The following is a 20,399-nucleotide window of genomic DNA, read 5'->3' on the forward strand; positions in this document are numbered from 1 at the left end:
TCTTACATAATTCCAAATTATTTTCCATGTTTTCCAACTCAACTAATAATAGCATCAGCAGCAATAGTAGTAGTAGTAGTAGTAGTAGTAGTAGTAGTAGCAGCAATAATAATAATGATAATAATAATAATGGTAAGACTAGCTATCTGTGTGATTATTGAATGATTGGTCCAATCTAACTTTCTACTTCCTAACATATCTATATATCCAAATGTATATCTATCTATTTATCTATCTATATCTTCCCATTTATATTGATAGAAACGAATTTCTGATAAAACTTAAAACTAACCAAAGGGCCTCAGTGCTCATCTCAATCGTTTTCCTCCCAGTACTGTACCAGTAGTTCCCAATGCTTGTTCCCTGGACCAGCAGCAGAAGCATCAGCACTACTGGGGAAAGTGAGAAAAATAGAAATTCTTGGACTTCCTACCCAGACCTAATGAATCAGAAACTCTGGGTGTGAGTTCAACAGTCTACAGTTTAGTAAGCCCTCCCAAATGATTCCATTGCATGCTAAAGTTTGAGAACCATGGCTCTATTATTTTCCCTAAAATCACTTAACACTGGTCAGCAAGCTACTTTCATTGACAGAAAACTTAGTATTTCTGCAGGGTGTCTTTTTTTAAAATAGCACATGCAAAGTAGGTTTTGTTTTTGTTTTTTTTTTTGTTTTTGTCAAAGCAGAACACACTTTGAACCCCCTTAATATACTCAGAGATCTACCTTACCATTTAATACTGTCTACATCTTATAACATTATCACCGCCTTCTGGTCCCATTAAGATGAGAGAATTGGCTCTCTTTCTTTTTCAGAACCACTAATTAACATTTATTGAATATTCAAGGTACTAAAAATGAGTTTATAATTTTCTAAATTAAATAGTACTTTAATTTATGTATTAGCTTTCAGAATTTTTTAAGTCATATGTGGGTAACTTTACAATTATATACATCTGATATATACATGAAAGGACTAGAAATTTTTATCAATACCTTTATTCTTTATAAAATATATAAATAAAACAATTCAATTTCTAAAGAACTACAACATTTAACGTAGACCTCATCTCGAGACCTTCTTCCTCTCTTTTGTACATGAAGAAATTGAGAAGTGTTATTCTTGACTTCCCTAAGAAGATATACACCAGTAGTGGCAGAGCGAAGTTACATTCTTAAAAGCATCAGAATCATAAAGTGTTTGAACGGACTTCTTTGAATTTAATAGCAGAGATTTCTGATAAATGTCTTCCAAAAGCCTTGGGCCATATGTCTGAATATCTTTGTTTTAAGTAAGTGAATTCCCTCCCACTTCATCCCTAGATGAGAGCCAGGTGAGAATAAATGACAATAAAAAGGCCCTTAGACCACAGAGTAGAATTTTTTTTATACGTGATCCACATCCCAAACCACCACGTTTTTATATTATGAGCAGTTTCCATCATATCTGAAATGTCATGTGACCTTGCATTTCCTTTTCACCCATATAACTCCTACATGTGGTAGATAGTTCTTTTTGCAGGAAATATCCTTACAGTAGGACTTTTAATCTTAATAGAAAAAATAAAATAGCAAGGCAAAATTCACATCATTTTGGAGTCACTATCTTTGCTTTTATCTCAGTGAAAATGAGAATAATGAGACCTCTAAAAACTTAGGAAAAATGTGTGACTATGTACGTTCATGTTGGGCCTGATTTAAACCGCCATATGCCACTTAAGAACTCTAGGGCCGTAAATTCTATTTTTAAAACTCTTTATCATTATTACCCCATGATAACCAAACTCTTCATCCTGCAAGCATTTCTTAGAAGTTCTTTCTGTTGGAAAACAACCATTTTAGCACATTTATGTTTAAAAATAATGTGACAAAAGTGTGGGCAGCCGGAATCATCCGTGTTGTGATCCCCAGAGCTATACTAAGCAAAACAAAGTTTAAACGGCTGGTTTTCTGAGATGGCTAGGATTTATGGAATCTGAGATCTTGGAGGCCGTTGATTTGAATAGATAAAGTGAGGAAGAAGTTAGTTATTAAATGTCAGGGAACCTCCCCCCCCGCCCACACACACACTTTCTCACAAGTATAAACTGTAATGTTAATCCCATGCTCTGGGTTTTGAGATTCATCTGCGCAACAAGATGTGACATTCACCTTCCCTGGCACCGGGAAACAGACTAAATTTCTTTAAAGAGTATTCTTTTCTGTCCCTTTGTCTCAATATCACTCAGCCTGTCTTCAGTGAAAAAGGAGATAAGGAATATGTCCCACAATACCTGCAGGAATGGCCTCGTTTCCTTGCCCAGAAATTTCTACATCTGGTTCCATAATCCTGCAAAAATGACAGTGGAGACACTTTGAGGTGGGAAAAAATCCAGGTTAGAATCATTAGGTCTGGCACATCAGCAAAGAAATGTATCTGTGCCGAATCTTATGAGGAAAAACAAGCAAACAAACAAACAAACAAGCATAAGAAGGACCCCTGGGGTTACCTGAAGCAGGAAGACCAAGCATATGTTTATTACAGGTGGACTCTCTGACTGGCAGTTGGTGGCGTTTCATTAGCCCATTGAGATTCTGTATCTTTGGTGGTAAAGTGAATCTCTGTGAGGGAAATAACCACAGCCTAACACAGGGACATTTTCTACTCAGAAACTGGTCACCATGTTCTTCTTTCACATGGTCTTCCAAGCCACTCTTTCTCTTTCTTCTCATATCTTTCTTGCCAGCCCTCAGCTCTGATTTCCCTTCCCTTCTCCTTTTCCACTCCATACACCTGGAACGGCCAGTACCTTTGCCATGCCTCAGATTCACTGCTCACCTCTGATTGGTAGTATGGCTTGGCAGTATATTCTGTCCTCAGGCTATATCTGCCACCTTTAGGTAAAAACAGGAAATCCCAAGACAGGTTAATTCAAGCTTGTGAGAGAGGAAGGTGTCTAACAGGACTCACCCAAGAAAATTAATTCCCTCAACGCCGTTTTGCCGAAGGCACTGCACTTGAGCAAATCAAGTGTGCTTTCCCTTTGCATCAATCTTCCCTTCATCCCCTGGTTAGTTTTATTTTATACAGATGAGCAGAGATGGAAAGAAAGGCTATTTAACAGGAGCCCTCTGGCTAACCATGGAACGACCTGGGTGGCACTGAATGAGATCCCATTGCCACAGCAACGCTAATGAGCTGTGCGACAGTCATGTCAGAAAGAGAAGGGAGTGTTCCTCAACACTGCTGTGCCCCTTTCCCCAAAGAAGAATGTCTTTCTTTGGAACAAGAGTGAGATGCTAGGATTATGACTGCAGCCCAGAGACTGCTGGAATCAGTTTTTGAATAATAAATACAGAATAAAGCACTGCTTAAAAAGGCCTCCATTTCTTCCATTTTTAATCTGTTTTAAACTTAAAGAAAATAGGTAGCACTCTGTGTTTGGTGTTTGAAATAAATAAATAAGAAATCTTATGGGGGAAAAAAAAAACCTGACCTTTCTTGCATAGACATTTGTTAATATTACATTATCACACTCTATACAAAGGTATTTAATAAAACTAGTGGTAATTAAAGCAAAGATGAAATGAATTGTGTAAAGAATTACTTATAACAAGGCACTATTAATGGTTCCTATGCCATGAATAATCATTGGAAGAGTGAGACACAGTAGGTGAAATTAGTTTTTCTCTGATCTTCCTGTGATTGACTTTCATTAATGGAATATTAATCACAGCTTAACACCATAAACAATCAACACTATTTTTTTTTTTTTTAATTTGAAAGAGAAAGGGGATGTTGGTCTTGCATCGTGTTAATTCTCTTTCCAGGTGTTAGACTAACTTGGAATCTTAGAATATACTGTATTTGTCTGCCTTCTGGGAAAATCCAATTCAGGTCCTCTTTGTAGCCGTCAGTCATATAATCTTGGAAAGAGGAAAGAAAGGGTATGGTTTTAGCTCTTCAGCTTGAGGCTCAGTAGTTTCGGATGTTTTTCTCTATGGTAAGCACATTCATGGTATTGGTACTCAATTAGCATTGGCTATTACATGTACTCTGTCCTTTTCCTCACACATTGAACCAGTGGATAAAGGAGATTTGCTGAACAAGGACTCAAGCTTATCTCTCCAACACCCCCCTTAAAGCTGAAAGGCAGAAGCAATGAAGAATTTAATTCTAGAGCAGACTTTGAGATCATTCACTTAAATAAAAGTTTTAGACTTGAGGAAGCAGTCTAGGCCAAGAGAGGAAAAGCAACCTGAGCAAGGTCACGAAGCAGGACTGTTGAATGGTTTACGACAGAAAGTTGGGAGGGAGATGGGGTTGCAAGACTCTCTGCTTTTTAAAAGTTTCTATTGCTTTTTTTAAATTTTATTCTTACATTTTTATTTTCTCCCTATAGGAAGAGGGCAGAGTCTGACTCTAGAAAGAGCAGCATACCTAACAGTAAGGAGGTCCCTTCACACCATCCAACAGACCCCGTAGAACTGAGGCGCCTTAATTTTCAAACACCAGGTAAGAGGCAAAACTCATCTTGTCCATAATACAGTATTTACTGGAAGTTTTTTGGCCACCTGATATTGCTTTGATAGATAAATATATCATTTTATTTAGAATGATTTTGTTTATCCTGATTTTTAATTGTAATATTATTGAGATTCACTATACATAAGTCTTGAAAGAAAGTTAACTTTGCAAATCTGAGGTGGAGTAGACAAGAGAAAACATGTAATTCACCTTTAGATTTCGGAAAAACTATAGCGGTGAAAGGGAAAGAAACAAAGTGGGGCAAAAATCAGTTTCTTTTCCAAATATTACCTATACTGTATGTAACCGGCCAATTTGGTCTCTTATAGGGAGGCATGTAAAGTGATTGAGGATAAGAAAAATATCCTTGTTTCTTAAAGAACATTAAGTGCTTCAACAGAGCAAATCTATCATTCCTGCTGAGGGGCATTTTGTACAATATTATTAATTCAAGGCTAGCTCTATTTTGCTTTCTTTCAAGTAAATTTTATTTATACCAAGTGAATGATAAATAATAAATGGTAAAGAGATCTAAAAACATAAAACTGAGTGGCACTGCCATAATACCTAAGAATAGTTAAGAAAGTAAAGAGCTGATCTAAGAAGACTGACTAAAATTTGGTTGTGTTATTGTTTGCCAAATTGTTGGCAAGTGTGTCAAATGGACGTCCTAACTCATAGTAGGATATACTACAAATGTGTTAAATTACACATTTGCAGTGAATTGCTTTGAATTGAGTACAAGGCATTGTATCTGGCTTATTTTCTCCCTTAAATGTATATGTATCATTGTAACCAGTAACAATTCAGTTGAAAGAAGCATCTGGCATTTTCAAAGTGGCTGTACAAATCATCATCATAAATGTGGGTTGTTTTTAAAGTTCTACCTCAAAAGAGGTTAGATTTTTTTTAAAATCAGTTTTTTTAAAGCAAAGGTATACCTCAAACGACATAAAAGTAGAAGAAAATGTTCATGTAGCCCAAACTCTCTTGTATATATTTTTTAAAAGGCTGATAAATGCAGACTTTGCACATCTGATGATAACTGAACAAATCTATGCAGTCCTCTAGGATCACTGTAGTCTTGTGGATGCTCCCTGTTGAGTCTCTATCTAGCTACTCCATTAAGGCAACTGGATATGAATTGAGTTCTGTAGTAAACCTTCTCAGTTCACTTTCTGAAATAGTAGTATACTGACTTCTTTAGGTTCTAGGCAACGTCTTAATAATGGACCCAGGAGTTCATACACTTTTCCATTTGGCCAAACAAATGTACAGAGGACCAAAAGCCACGGAAATGATGCAGTAGGATTTCTTACAAGAGTAGCACGTTGTGGAAATGGAGAAAATGATTGTTATTCAGTACCTTGCTGCTCTACCCTGCCCTTTCTGGCTTTTATGTGAAGTGTCACCTGTATTAGAAACAACCTTGGTTTTCTAGCAGAGACAGAAGCATAGTATAGGGTGAATGGAAAGTCAAAGATAGCCCCAGAAGGAAAGGACCAGTAACAGAGCTCCCCTTCATCTATTCCAGCACCAACAGAATATGCTTATGGGCATAAATGGAAAGCAAGAATGGGAACTGTGTAGAAAGGATTATCAGCAGAGTGCTGGCAACTACAACCAAGGGAATAGAAATGGCTTTAACCAAGAGACCTCCATCTATATGTCTCACTTTTATGGACAATTTTGTAAATATGGTCAAATAAGAAGAAGTTTATAAGGAATCTAATTTTACCAGTGAATATGGGAATATTCGATCCATTTATGGAGAGAGCCTGTTAAATTTCACAGAAGTCCATCAAAAGGAGAATGAATGTTGCAGTTGAAGGGACATTGCTTATCCCATCAATAGCTTTACAAAAGTGAAATTAGGGGCTAAGGTTATAGAAGGTATCATTTAACTAAGGTTAGACTTTTTGCATCAAATGGGTAATGGAATAAAGTGGGGAAAATGAACAAAGAGGGAGATAAGACTTAATAGAGGAAGACAGTAGAACAGGAGAAATTGTCCTAAGGTCCTATCATATCTGTTCACTATGGAAACACTATGTTGTGCTAAGTTTTAGCTCAGGTAAGCAATCTATTTGAGCTTGATTTGTTGAAACAGTCTATTTGCCCCCCCCCCCCAGCTCAATAATGTGGCATGCTGTCCTGAAAATTTCACCAGTTGACAAAGAATATAGACTCAGCTATTAACGTGAAATTCATAAAAATGTGACCATTTGCTCAACCAGTACAGATTCTAAGCAGTGGCTACAAATCGCCTTAGTTACTTGCCAACAGGATAATAGGTAGGGTTATTGGCCAAATAACCTTTTTGTGCTTTTTCCTCTCCTCTTGTTCACAAATAACCAAGGGCTTTCCTGGATGATACAATAAAATGACCCCTTTAGTAGGTGTTGCACAGCAAATGATATGACACTCCTTAATTTTTGTATTTTAAACTCTTTCACTATCTGAAATGTGCTTTTATATATATTATACTTTTAGAAGTAAAATCATTTATCCACAAACATAAAATTTGACAATTCTTATTAATGGTATGCATAAGTAGGGAGTTAACCACCCACCTCTTCACTGCAAACAGTTTTTAACGAAATAAAAAAAAGAAAGCAAACTTGTGATTCACATATCAGTTCCTAGCAACTGAACTTGTTCAAAGCAAGTTCTCTTCCACTTCCAGTGGATCTGTTGAAGAAGATAAAATATCAAACAAAGATTTCCATTTGAAATTCAGTAGGTATTTCAGAAGGTAAAGAAAGCACATCATTCAGTTTACTAATTCTATAAATTCTTCTTTCATTTAAAAAAAAATCTTGGGGGACACCTGGGTAGCTCAGTCCTTAAGTATCTGGCTTTGGCTCAGGTCACAATCCCAGGCTCCCTGTTCAGTGGGAAGCCTGATTCTCCCTTTCCAACTCCCCCTTGCTGTCTCTTTCTCTGTCAAATAAATAAATAAAATCTTCAAAAGAATTAAAAGAATAAAAAAAATTTTGGGAATGGAAAACTATTCACTTTTTTAAAAATTTATTTTCAGCATAACAGTATTCATTGTTTTTGCACACCCAGTGCTCCATGCAATCCGTGCCCTCTCTAATACCCACCACCTAGTTCCCCCAACCTCCTACCCACCACCCCTTCAAAACCCTCAGATGGTTTTTCAGAGTCCATAGTCTCTCATGGTTCACCTCCCCTTCCAATTTCCCTCAACTCCCTTCTCCTCTCTAACTCCCCTTGTCCTCCATGCTCCACAAATAAGTGAAACCATATGATAATTGACTCTCTCTGCTTATTTCACTCAGCATAATCTCTTCCAACTATTCACTTTTTAAGTATTTATTCTTGTTGGAGAGCCTAGAACATAAGAAGGCAGACGTTTTTCCTTCAATTCTATCCCATACTCCAAAGGTATTGAAAACATATTCCAAATTTCCTATAAATACAGTATTCTGAAAGTTTAAATTCTTCAAAGAAATATACCCTTCACTGCAGTACCACAAACATACCTATCATTGGGTGAGGGAAGGAAACACCAGATTCCTGTCCACTGTCTCTGCACTATGGCAGAAAGTAAAGGCAAAGAAATCTGTTGTTTTCAGGAAAGCCATCTTTGCAAGGCTGTGGGATATAGAAAAACATTGCTTTAGTACACTTTCCAAATTTTGGATGACAATCTAGTCACTATGTTCGTGAAATGCTCTATTCAAGCATCTGAACAGGGCGTGAAAGACCAACATCTTTCTAAGAGCATGCGGTACCTCTTTTTGTAGGTGTTTCCCATGAACATGTTTGTTAGCTGGAATACAGTCTGTTGGAATTGGCAAAATCCAACTAATTTGTTTAGAACTTAAATTACCCAATGTATTAAAAAATATGTAGTTGGCAATAATTAGTCATCATTTATTGATATACTGAGTTGGTAAGAGCTAGTATGAAACAGGCAATTCAAGTACCATTGTTTGTATCACCCATGACCTACAAAATTAGAGTCCTAAGTATATAAGAAGGCATCATTTAGCTAAGGTTAGACTTATCACTTCAAATGGAAAATGGAGTAAAATGAGAAAAGGAGAGAGGAGATGTTATAGAAGAATTTGCTAGACTTATTAATTGCTAATCAAGTCTTATAAATCTTTAAGCTTTGCAGAGAAAGGGAAAATACTCATTTATTAAAAGATGATTTTAAAATAACTGCTAGTAATCCTCGTACATCTTTGTGGACTGCAATAACTGTGTATGCACTAAGATGAGTTGACAGATGAGTTACACGTTAAAGCAAAGTGAACTGTGCCCATTGGCCTAGGTTGAGAGGAAAGTTTTGTGTGTGTGTAAAAAAAAAATGTTTCTAAGTCTTCTTATAACCTATACCTCAAATAATTCTTGTTCCTAATTACAAAAACAGCACATGTTTATTGGGGCAATTGTGTAAAATAGAAAATAAGCTTGTTAACAATTGTACATAGGCTGTGGCTATACAGGTGTTCATTATAGTAAATATTTTGTATGTTTGAAAATTTTCATAAATTGGAAAAGATGGAAAAAACACATATAGGAAAGAGAAATTACTCTTTACCCCCCACTTATTTTTCTTCTATTTGTCTTCTTTTTTTGGAGGGCAAATTTAAAATATAAGTAAAAGATTCCTTATAACTATTCCAAATTTGCCCTTCAGGAATAGCTATCATATATAGCCCCACGCTTTTTCATATGTATCTGAAAAAGACTTTCATATGTATATACAGTTATTTAGTTGATAAAAATGGATATCAGATATATAGACAAATGATACATATAAAAATTTCCTTTTTTATTAGCATATAATGTATTATTTGTTTCAGGGATACAGGTCTGTGAATCATCAGTCTTAAACAATTCACAGCACTTACCACAAAAATTTCTTGTTTTAGCATTTATTTTTTCAAAGATTTTTATTTATTTATTTGACAGAGACACAGAGAGAGGGGGAACACAAGGAGGGGGAGATCAATGGGGGGAAGTGGACTTCGTGCCAAGCAGGGAACCTGATGCCAGGCTCCATCCAAGGGTCCTGGATCATGACCTGAGCCAAACCCAACAACTGAGCCACCCAGGTGTCCCCTGTTTAAACATTTAAATACATGAACAGACCTTTTTCCAAGTTAGTGTATTAGGTTTTATCTCCTTCTTAGTAGCCAATGGTCTTGACATTATTCACTTCTACAGATGACACAAAATGTATTGACATTCCATATTAATGGAGGCTATTTTCTGTGATTTACTCTTGGAAATAATACTGCAGTAAGAAATACTGAGCATACATCTTTTCACGTCTTTGCTGCTACCTTCCAATATTAGACACCTGGAAATGCAAGTACAAAGTCTTAGGGAGACACATTTACCATTTTGATGGAGATTGCCAATTACAGATTTTTTTTGAAATATTGTAAGAAGCCTTTACCGACAGGTGGCAGCCCTCTGAGCCCTGGCCTCTAGCATTGGACAGAAGACTAAAATAAATATAATATCAAAAGATGATGATATGGGGCGCCTGGGTGGCTCAGTGGGTTAGGCCGCTGCCTTTAACTCAGGTCGTGATCTCAGAGTCCTGGGATCGAGCCCCGCATCGGGTTCTCTGCTCAGCAGGGAGCCTGCTTCCTCCTCTCTCTCTGCCTGCCTCTGCCTGCTTGTGATCTCCGTCTGTCAAATAAATAAATAAAATCTTTAAAAAAAAAAAAAAAAGATGATGATATACAAGAAAACCAAAGAAGCTACAAATATGTGTTCATGTATCAACTGTATCCCAACAAAGCAAATTTAGAATTTCAGCATTGCAGATAAATAAGCTTTCTTTCAAGGACAAAGGTGTGAGGGAACATGTAGCTCACAGCATCACGTTGTAAGCCAGTCACCACCTTTCTTTGTGACTGTGAAATTATTTTTCTCTGCTGCCTTTTGGTTGCCTTGTTTCCATTAAAAGTGTTCTTTTTTTTATTTTTCTGTGAAATTCTTTCTTCTAATATTTTTACCTCCTTCTCACATCCCTCTCTCTGCACCTCCTCTAAAACAAACAACAAACAAACAAAAAAACACAAATAACCCTTCAAACAAAAACAACAAAAAACTGCAGGGTTTGTGCTTTCACCTTTTAAGAAAAGAAATTTAAAAATTGATGATCAGATGTTACAACATAAAAGCCTCGTTTTCATTCTGAGGATGACCTTAATATGTTTTGCCCTAAAGCATACATGGATGGTAGGTGATTGATGGGCTGTGGAAAGCAGAAACAAACTGGGGAAAAGTTATCATATCAGAAATAGCAGTATCAGCAGCAGAAATGTCTAAACAGCAGCTGAATGGGCTTTAAAAGCTTTTGAAGCCTCTTTGTTGATCCATCAGTACTATTAATTGGATCAATGCTAACAAGATCCATATTTATATACACTTGTCTTCATATTTTGTACTATAAGAAACTTGTATATATGACCTTGCTTAAGACCACCATTTGTGTTCTTTATATATTTCAAAAAACCTTGGTTCATTGAATAGAAATAGCAAGTTTCTGATATAAAGAAACATGGTTTGTTAAATTCTGCATTCTGAAAAATTGTCCATAAAAATGAGTCTTACTCATGCTATCCAGTGCTTACCTGAAAAAGGGCTCTTGGAACATCTTTTTCCTAATGATGATCGTACTCATGGGTTAAGTCAAACTGTCATTATTGTTCTGCCATGTAGCAATTATATTATATAAATCCATATTCTCTTTTGCCTTTTACTCATTATTCATTTGTGAAACAAATTGCCAATATTGAATATTTATATTTTATTCAGGGTATTCTAAGTGGCACATAAATTATTTTAAAATCTGACCAATATTTTATAAACTAAGTTTCTCTCTGTGACTGTTAACTTAAGTACATTTTTGACAGAGATATACCATTGATTGGATGAACAAATTATTTTCTCCCTATCCCATGACCGCAAATTGTTCTCCAGACTTTTATTCATGTTGTTTTCTGTTTTTTTGTTCCTTTGGAAAGGAGAACCATGAAGAGAGTATTGTTGAATCATCACACATATAGGCTAACAGAAAAAATCATCGAACAAATATTCCACTACCCCCCTGAAAAAAGATGTTCCCCCACTCTTAGTGACCTCAAAAACTTTACTTAGCAAAATAATTACAAAGTAGTTATTGGCATTAAGTGCAAGATTTTAAAATTGCCAAAATGAAACAAGTATTTGATAAACATTTCTGTATAGATGTTTGAAATTACTGTTGATTAGATGACTTAGTAAAATTAAACAGAATATTTGAAGGCGGAAGCATTGTAAATTGGAGATTTTTTAAAATCTGCCAAATAATACTACAGTTTTTAACATTTTGAATTTATACCTTTAGTATACCTTTAGTTCATGTTTTCATGGAAAAATCACAAAATGTTGACAAGAGGTGACTGGTAAATACAGGTGTGCATAGGGGCACCTTTTCCCTCTTCCCACCACTGAAACAGACATACCCTCAAATGAAGCTATTATTGACATAGTTTCTCTAACTGAGGATGGTTTATGATCCCTGTGGCAGGACATAAGTAGTCCAAACATTTTCAGAGGTCCATATTTATGTATATGGCACCAATCTGCCCAGACGTTAAATGGTACAAGAGACAGTATGGCATAATGAAAAGTATGCTAAATAAGAAGTAACAAGGTCTGGGATCAAATCCCTCAGTAGCCTTAGCTTTCCTAAGAGTAATGACCTTGATCAAATCTTCCACCCTTCTGAGCTTCATTTTCCTATTGACAAAATTAATGTGGAAAAGGAGAGGAAATAAATGAACTCACAGAGAGTGATCCAGGAGAGATGTATACATTGTTAAGCACCCCCAGACAATATTTGATGTCTAGCCCATTGTCTTGCGGCTAATAAATACTTAATTTACACACCAAAGAAACATTTTCCTGTTTTAAAACAGAGGCTGCAATTTAGTTAGCCAAATGTGGCCTGTGAAGGTCTTTTCTTTGACTCCCACTGGGTTTCAATAAAGTTTTAAGGCAATGGTGAAAACTGAGGAAAAGTCACATCATAATCTGGGTTTGCAACTGCTACTAAAAACCTGAAAATTTTTACCTTGTGACTCTATGGCTCCACCTGGAAGATTTCTGCTAAAGCTGATGAGTTTGGCCTGTTATACATGTTCTCCACAGTGTACACCAGCCCTAAACATGACCCTGACCTTGAGACTGAATGTCAGTTTCCATTCATTTCATGTCTATTTTAATTTTTCATATAATAGAGAATATTTTGTTTTTTTTCCTTGAGCCTCCTTTAAAAGTAGGGAAATGAAATCCAGCCCTGGAAGATGGCTTGCTTCAAGGTAATGAGCAGGAGCACCTTTGTTTGTGAAAGAGTTTGCTATGCCCTACCTGGTTGTCTTCAGTCATTTACCTTACCTAAAGGCTCCCTTCAACCCCTGGAGACTTTGTGCCTGCTTGAGAAGATTGTCACCACCATTCCAGAATTAATACAGTAGAAAGATGTCAAAACTACTTAGGATTTGATTTACTAGATTGACTAATGTATAAAGTAATTTAACTCTTCTGGGCTTCAGAGTCCTCTTGTGTACAACAAAAAGCTTGGGCTAAGTGATCTCTAAGGCACCGCTCAGCTTCAAATGCCATGATGTTAAAGTTTTAATTCTTGTAACGAAGCCTTCATGACATAGCCATCATAAATATATACCCTGTTAAAAGTAGCCATCATGATTTTTCCTCCAACCTAAGGCAGATTTCAGTGACTACATCCATCCATTTTTCATCTTGACAGTATATATTATGGATATCACGCCTTCAAAATGAAAGCACCATTCAGATTCAACGTGTGCCTTTAAAATGCACTGATGTTGTGCATTTGTAGCCTTGAACAATTTGTCATGACCCTGGCAAGTCCTCTTTGCTGTAAGCTGCACTTCAAGTTCTTTGCTACTAATAATAGCTAAAGTACTAAATCTCACTAAATGGAGAATCAGAGCAGATTCAAGGTATTACCAAAAGAAAGCTAATTACACTCTCATAAACCCTGATACAGTTTTTGAATGGAAAACATAAACAAGTGACACACCCCCATCATAATTTCCATTGGACCAAGAGTCATTGCTGGGGAACTTTAAAAATATCAATGCCTGGTTCATATCCCAGAGGTTCTGACTTAACTGGTCTGGTGTGCGGCATGGAAAAAAAATAAAATTCAAAGCCTCTCAAATGATGCTAATGTAAAAACCCTCATCTAATAAAAATATTGTTTGTAGACTGTGAGCAATAGCCAGGTTACCCAGACAGAAGTTTGAGAATATACTACAGTGACATCAGCTTCATCTTTTTCTTAGTGTCTGCTGTTCTGTTCAGAATCTAACATGCTTGATTATATCCTGTAAAATTGTTTCCATATTGGACAGTGGAGAAGTTTAGGGGTAATTATATAATTATTTTTTAGTAACCCTTTGGGGATTATTTTCTGATATGAGCTAGAGTTTCATGTTAAAGTTTCATCCCAGATTTATTAAGTGGCACAATTTTTATGATGATCTTTGTTTCAAATACTTGACAATAACATCATAGTCTTTTGAGTTAGCTAAAGAAAATGGTATTGAACTTAAATAATTCAAAAAGTTGACCATTAAACTGCATAGATTTTTAGTTTATAGACAGTAAACTCTCCCCACGGGTCAAAAAAAAAAAAAAAAAAGGGTCCAATAACTTCTAGAACACTTACATGAAAACTCTGCCCAAGAGACTCTTCTTTGTTGTTCCATATGTTTAGACATCCTATCTACAGGAGGTAGAAGTGAGAGTTATAAAGGAAGTGACTCCAGAAGTTACCTAGCTCTGCAGTTTTATTTTACAGATAAAAATTTGATGTTCTTTGTTCCAAGTGATTTGTCCCTATTAGTAGATGGCAAAACCAGAATTCCCATCCATATTCTAGTCTAGGATTTCTTCTTCTCTACCATCAGAATCCCACAAGTTTACCTCTTTTTTCCATGAAACATCCATTCTGCCATTTTTACTTGTCCTAGAATTGTGATGGAACATGATACATATTGATGTGTCTTAAACAATGATACTAGAATGCTGTGCTATCTTTGCATATGATATATACATCCTGATTTAGAAGATAAGTCAGTATAGGTTTACTTGGATTTCTGTATAATTAGCTTCCAAAGTAAATATGTTGATCACATCTTTGGTTGATTATTATGGTCTTCTACTGCTGTTATACTAATACTTTTCCCATCTCCAACTGGCTTTACTTTTTGCAGCTTTGAGCAGTAATTCAGTCCCCTACGCCTCCCTGATTGGCTCTGTGTCCTCCCTCTCTAGCCAAACCACCACTCAGTCCATATATGATAATAACTCTCTCCCACGATTCGCTCGAAAAGGTCTAAACATCTTTGTCTCTTTATTTTCTCTGTTAAAGCACTGTAATGGATGTCTACATCAGTCCATTTCCATTTCCAGATAAGCCTAGAGTCTGTTGTGCCTTTGCATTTCCATTCTTGTCATTGGGGGTGCCTCATCTGGATAAGATCACTTTAATTAAGATCACTTTAATTGTCACCCACCTACTCCCTCCACAGAATGTAAATTAGTTTGATTCCACCATTTATATGGAAAAGTTCCAGAAGTGGGCTCCAACATTTTGGTCCAAATACCTAATTATATCTGCAAGAAAGAGTTTCTATTTCTAAGCCAACTCATTTTTATGAGACCTTCCATTAATATTGTAGTTGACTGGAAGCTATAAACACTAAAACACCACCTATTATAACCTTGTATTAAAATGATTATCTGGTAGAAGTGAAAGAGATTTTTATTTAACTTAACCAGAACCATTGATAACTTGACATTTGAGATCATGGAACTTACTGGGTGGCTTTCAATAAATGGCACAATTTCTAAAATGCCCATAAAACAATCACATGTCTTGCTGACTTAATGGTCACCATTCCATAACCTAATACCTTCCAAAGAATCCCAGGACAGCAGAATGTCATGGCCTCCAGTTTGAGCTCCTCCCCCATTCTTTTTCCTTTTCAGAGTCTTCCCTGGGGGCATGCTAGTTCAAGTTTTTCTAGCCAGCTGGAATTTTTATCCCTAAGACATGAGTCAGCGATGTTCTCTCATGGTACTCTTCAAAATTTAATAACAGAGAAATAGAATGTACATCACATGAAAAGTGAGAAAATAGTGGAAAGACACAGGAATCACCAAAATTAGTGGTGGATTATTTTAAACAGAATTTGTGAAACTAATATCACTTCAGCTGGCAGACTGAACTAAGATGTGCTGTCCCTGTCACTGCTTTCTTTCTTTATCCACCCCCTTTCCCTCCCTGTCTTCACACCCTCTAGTCACTCTCCTGCTTTCATTTCCCATTTGTGGACAAAGATGTTTACACCTGAAGTAGATTGTAGGTTTTACTGGTGGTTGACTAATGGGGACCTGGGGCAAATACCACAAAGCTGTTAGTGTGGCCATTTATAAGGGTCCAGGTGAAGGCCATAACCCCAACCTCTACAATCTGCTACTAGTGGAAACATTTTTGAACCTCAGTTTGGTGTCTGATTTTGTCATCAGTGATTATAGTCTATGAACTGTGGTGCATGTCATTCTTGGTGTCCATGTTTGCATGTGAATGTCAGTCACCTCCAGGTCCGTGAAATATTAAAGCAATCTTAATCTAGTCTCAATGTCTAGTGAATCCTGTAAAAACTTACATTTTTATCAGTCCTTTAAAAAAAGTATATCAGACTATCCATTTCATTTTTTTAACAATTTCTATTTTATTTTATTTACATCATCATTTCCTTTGCAGGTTCAGATGATTCCGGTTACCCTGGTAACCTTCATTCTTCAAGTTAGTTTTCCTTGATTATGCATAAATCACTTTATGTTTCCTATCAAGCTTCTACTCTTCCCCTTTTAGGCCTTTCTCAGTGTCTGTTTTCTTAGTTCACTTTACACCATTTAATTCCACACGATTTCCATTTCACACAGTGCAGGAGAAGGAGTTTGAAATGACATAACAGTCATTACTCAAAGCAGAAGTTGACATCAAGCCCGACTGTCAGTTTTCTCCGCTAGCTAACTGCATCGATTCATAGCACAATAACGCTTTCTTTTACACTAGGAGTGTTAGTTTGCGGATTATGCTTGGTGACTTTTCATTTGGCTACAAAATTCATCCTTCCAGAGCATGTCCTGCTTTGAGTAACCAAACTATCTGCCTGCTTCCTCACATTAAACATCTTTACTACTCACATATTTCAGGCCATTTCTAACGATAGTATTCTCTGTATTTTGGAAGAGTCACCATCATTTTCATTTGTTTTCAAATGTGTTTCTTCTTTCCTTTTAATAGGTATGGCTAGCCATCCTCCAATTCCTATCTTGGAACTTGCAGATCACATTGAAAGGTTGAAAGCAAATGACAACTTGAAGTTTTCCCAGGAATATGAGGTATTTCAGTGCTCTTATCCTTGAAAGTAATTTCAAGAGTTGCCACCCTCTTCTTTTTTACTATATTCTTAAAAACTGACTTCATTCGTGTTTTTTTTTCTTTTAAATATGACACTGAATCAGATAGAAAAGTTGATAGTAAATAGGCAATTGTAACCAATATAGTAGTTGTAGTTTTAAGATGTGTCGAATATTTTATATTCAGTCTTACTTAATGAGGTTGATTTTCTTTTCTGGTTTTAACTTCATAGGATATATTGACTTGATAAGCTTCTTTGTATACCAGATGGGTGCTAAATATTGAATGAATTAATTCATGGCCAGAAGCCTCCCTGAAAAAGAGAGATGACAGGGAATACGTCAATTTCTCTGTATAGTTTTCCTTGACCTGAAAACCCTTTAATAATGTACACACACATGTATATGCATTATTTTACCCTTCAGTCTTAAAATAATGCTAGAATTAATATTAAGATCATAATATATTCCTGGAAAGTTGCCTATTTAGTATCTTAAAATATAGTATACTTATATAATATCTTAAAATTCCAGAATCCTTGTAAGTTCTGTGTGAGTTATTGATGAAAGTGAATGAAAAGTCTTCGTATATTTGTGTGTATTTGGATATTGTGGTATTTATCAAGCAGAAAATTTTTAAACTAGATATTTCTGGCATTCCTCAGTAACAGGAAGTCATACTGAGACCAGCTCATGAAGTGATAACTGAGCCACCATTATTCTTTTTGTTCAAATTTGACTTAGCACAAGATAAAAAGGTACCAAAAAAAGTCTTTTTGTTGTGCCAAACAACAAAAGGTTGTTGGGCACCTGAGCAGTCAAAAATACTGCCATAACAAGTTTCTATTGATTTGCTTAATAGGAAAGTCTAAAACACATCCTTGTTACCCCTCTTGGTTTCTGTTGTATCAGCTTTTTTTTTTTCCAAGTTTTTATTTAAATTCTCATTAGTTAACATACAGTCTATTAGTATTTTCTGGTGTAAAATTTAGTGATTCACCACTTATATACAACACCCAGTGCTCATTGCCACAAGTGCCTGTTATATCAAATTTAAATGTGGCTTTTGAACTAGGTGATCTCTTAGTTCCTACCACTTCTAATATTTTTAAAGGGTTCTTTTTTTAAAGATTATTTATCTATTTATTTATTTATTTATTTATTTATTTCAGAGAGAGAGAGAGAGAGAAAGATATTATGTGTGTTCAACTGTGCACACTAATGGGGGGGAGGGACAGAGGGAGAGAATCTTCAAGTAGACTCCCTGCTGAACATAGAGCCCATTGCAGGACTCCATCTCAGAACCCATGAGATCATGGCCTGAGCCAAAACCAAGAGTTGGGTGCTCAATTAACTGAGGCATCCAGGTGCCCTGAGTTCTAACATTCTCCCCTTTCAGAGAGAACCTCTAGGAGGATCCCCATGCTCAAGTGGCTAGATGGGTATCAAGTATGTGAAGAAGATCCATGTAAGAAAATCAAACAGTGGGGCCTGGATATTTACATGGACTTTCTGAAGTCTTCAAATTGTCAATTTTTCATTATTTTAAATTATTGTGCTAAATAAAACATATCTGTAGCCCCATAGACCTCTACCCTTAATATCCAGATAGCCTTTTTATTCTATTTGAATATCCAACATTTTTGTCAACTATTCAATAGAACACAAAGGTACTATATTTTTCTGATTTGCTAAAATTCTGTTCCCAGAATTCATAAGAATACTTGTAATTTTAGGAAACACACATTGGATTGTGAATTGTGTTATTTTCTCAAATTGTCTGCTTCTTACTCCTTCCCTGTTCTTCTTGGTCATAATGGCTATTTTTAGATTATGTAGTTTTTTAAAAACGGTTTCTGTAGGTTCTAGTTTAGGGCTTGAGGCTGCAAATTGAGTTTAAAAAAGAAAAAAAGAAAACAAAGCAGATGATATGTGCTACCTGAGACAACATAAAAAAACACTTTGAAATCTTTTACCTTTTCAACCTTCTCTTTATTGTTATCATGGCTCTTCTTATTCTCTTGCTATGTGCTATTTTCTTCATGGCCCCACTTTAATACTTGATTTGAGATTTTGGGTGATATAATGGGTTAAAAAAATTAAAAATTGATAGCTAAATCTAAAAGTCAGTAATTCACGCTCTGTCAATATAACTTTAAACCACAGACAATACTTGCATCATTCATGAAATCTGTTATATACATTCACTACAGTTACCAGTTTCCTTTTAAAATGGAATTTCTCTAGAAATACCACACATAAAGATACTGTAATGGTATTCATTTAGCCTTTAAATCAGAAGTGCTCCTTAAAAGTAGTTATGAACTGCATGCTGCCAATGTTCCCATTAAAAACTCCCCCAGTAGCCGTTGACATGATAGCCCACACTGACTTTTCACCATTTATCATGACGATGGTCTATGATTAAAACTCCCTGGGCATGAATTGACTCTACTGTGCCTTAACAGCCATGAAGGAGATATTTAAGTGTTTTATTCATCTGTGATAATAAGATAAAGACCTCTATGTAATATTTTAGGTCACAGAGCAACACTTCCAAAAAATTTTTATTTTACTTTTTATCTTTCATATAAATCTGAATAGATTTTTTAAACTAGTTTTTAGTGAAGAAAATGGAAGAAAGACAAGGCACATTATCTTCAAACATCTAATTATTTTGGCATAATCACTGTGAATTAATGATTACTCAGACCTCTCAAGAGGCATGAAACTAAATTTTTTACTCTAAGACTGAAACAGAGGTTAGAGTCATGGAGGCTGTTTACATTGATTCTGAGGTCAGAATAGGAGGAAATAGATTAAGATTACCCAGCATTATTAGATCATGTGAGAACTTCCTTTATTGTAAAGGAAATTGGGCTCAGACATTGAATTTAATGACACCTGGGAAAAAGAACTTGAGAAATTAGTAACAAGAACACTCCATCTTGGAAATATTTATAAACACTTCTGGTTTCCATTTTCTGATATGTGACTATAAAGTTTCAGTAGAATTTAAGTAGCCAGAATTTGAGGATGCAATCTAGAATGCAGGGAGTAAAGTTTTCCCGAAAGTTGGTATCTGTCAAAGTCATTGCATTAGCTGTTGAATCTTTAAACTGTTTCAGAATAGTATGTATGGGTCTCACCAACCAAAGGCTTAGCTAATGACTGTGACTCTTTTGGAAGTGTAATTAAAATTCAGATTTCTGGTCATAACACCATGTATGCTGGTGCATTAAGTCAGCCATGATAACCAGGAATGTCTGTTTTATTTATTTTTCCCCTTTCATTGAGATATAATTGACATATAACATTTTACTACTTTGGAGTATACAACATAATGATTTGATATATATGTATGTGTGTGTGT

General features: G+C 35.8%; 1 protein-coding gene across 45 annotated transcripts in view; it reads left to right on the forward strand.

The window, feature by feature from the left end:
- The window catches only part of PTPRD (protein tyrosine phosphatase receptor type D), a 2,254,226-nt gene that overhangs the window by 2,127,832 nt on the left and 105,995 nt on the right, over positions 1-20,399 (forward strand). For 31 of the 45 annotated variants that reach the window (XM_032307482.1, XM_032307455.1, XM_032307463.1 and 28 more), the window contains 3 exons: positions 4,383-4,495; positions 16,365-16,406; positions 16,911-17,008. In XM_032307482.1, coding sequence (XP_032163373.1) covers positions 4,383-4,495; positions 16,365-16,406; positions 16,911-17,008 — 253 coding nt within the window. The remainder of the gene's footprint in view (positions 1-4,382; positions 4,496-16,364; positions 16,407-16,910; positions 17,009-20,399) is intronic. The other 14 variants (XM_032307469.1, XM_032307467.1, XM_032307470.1 and 11 more) reach the window with 1 other exon arrangement.

Source organism: Mustela erminea, chromosome 12 (assembly GCF_009829155.1).
Source record: "Mustela erminea isolate mMusErm1 chromosome 12, mMusErm1.Pri, whole genome shotgun sequence".
NCBI classification, from domain to species: domain Eukaryota; kingdom Metazoa; phylum Chordata; class Mammalia; order Carnivora; family Mustelidae; genus Mustela; species Mustela erminea.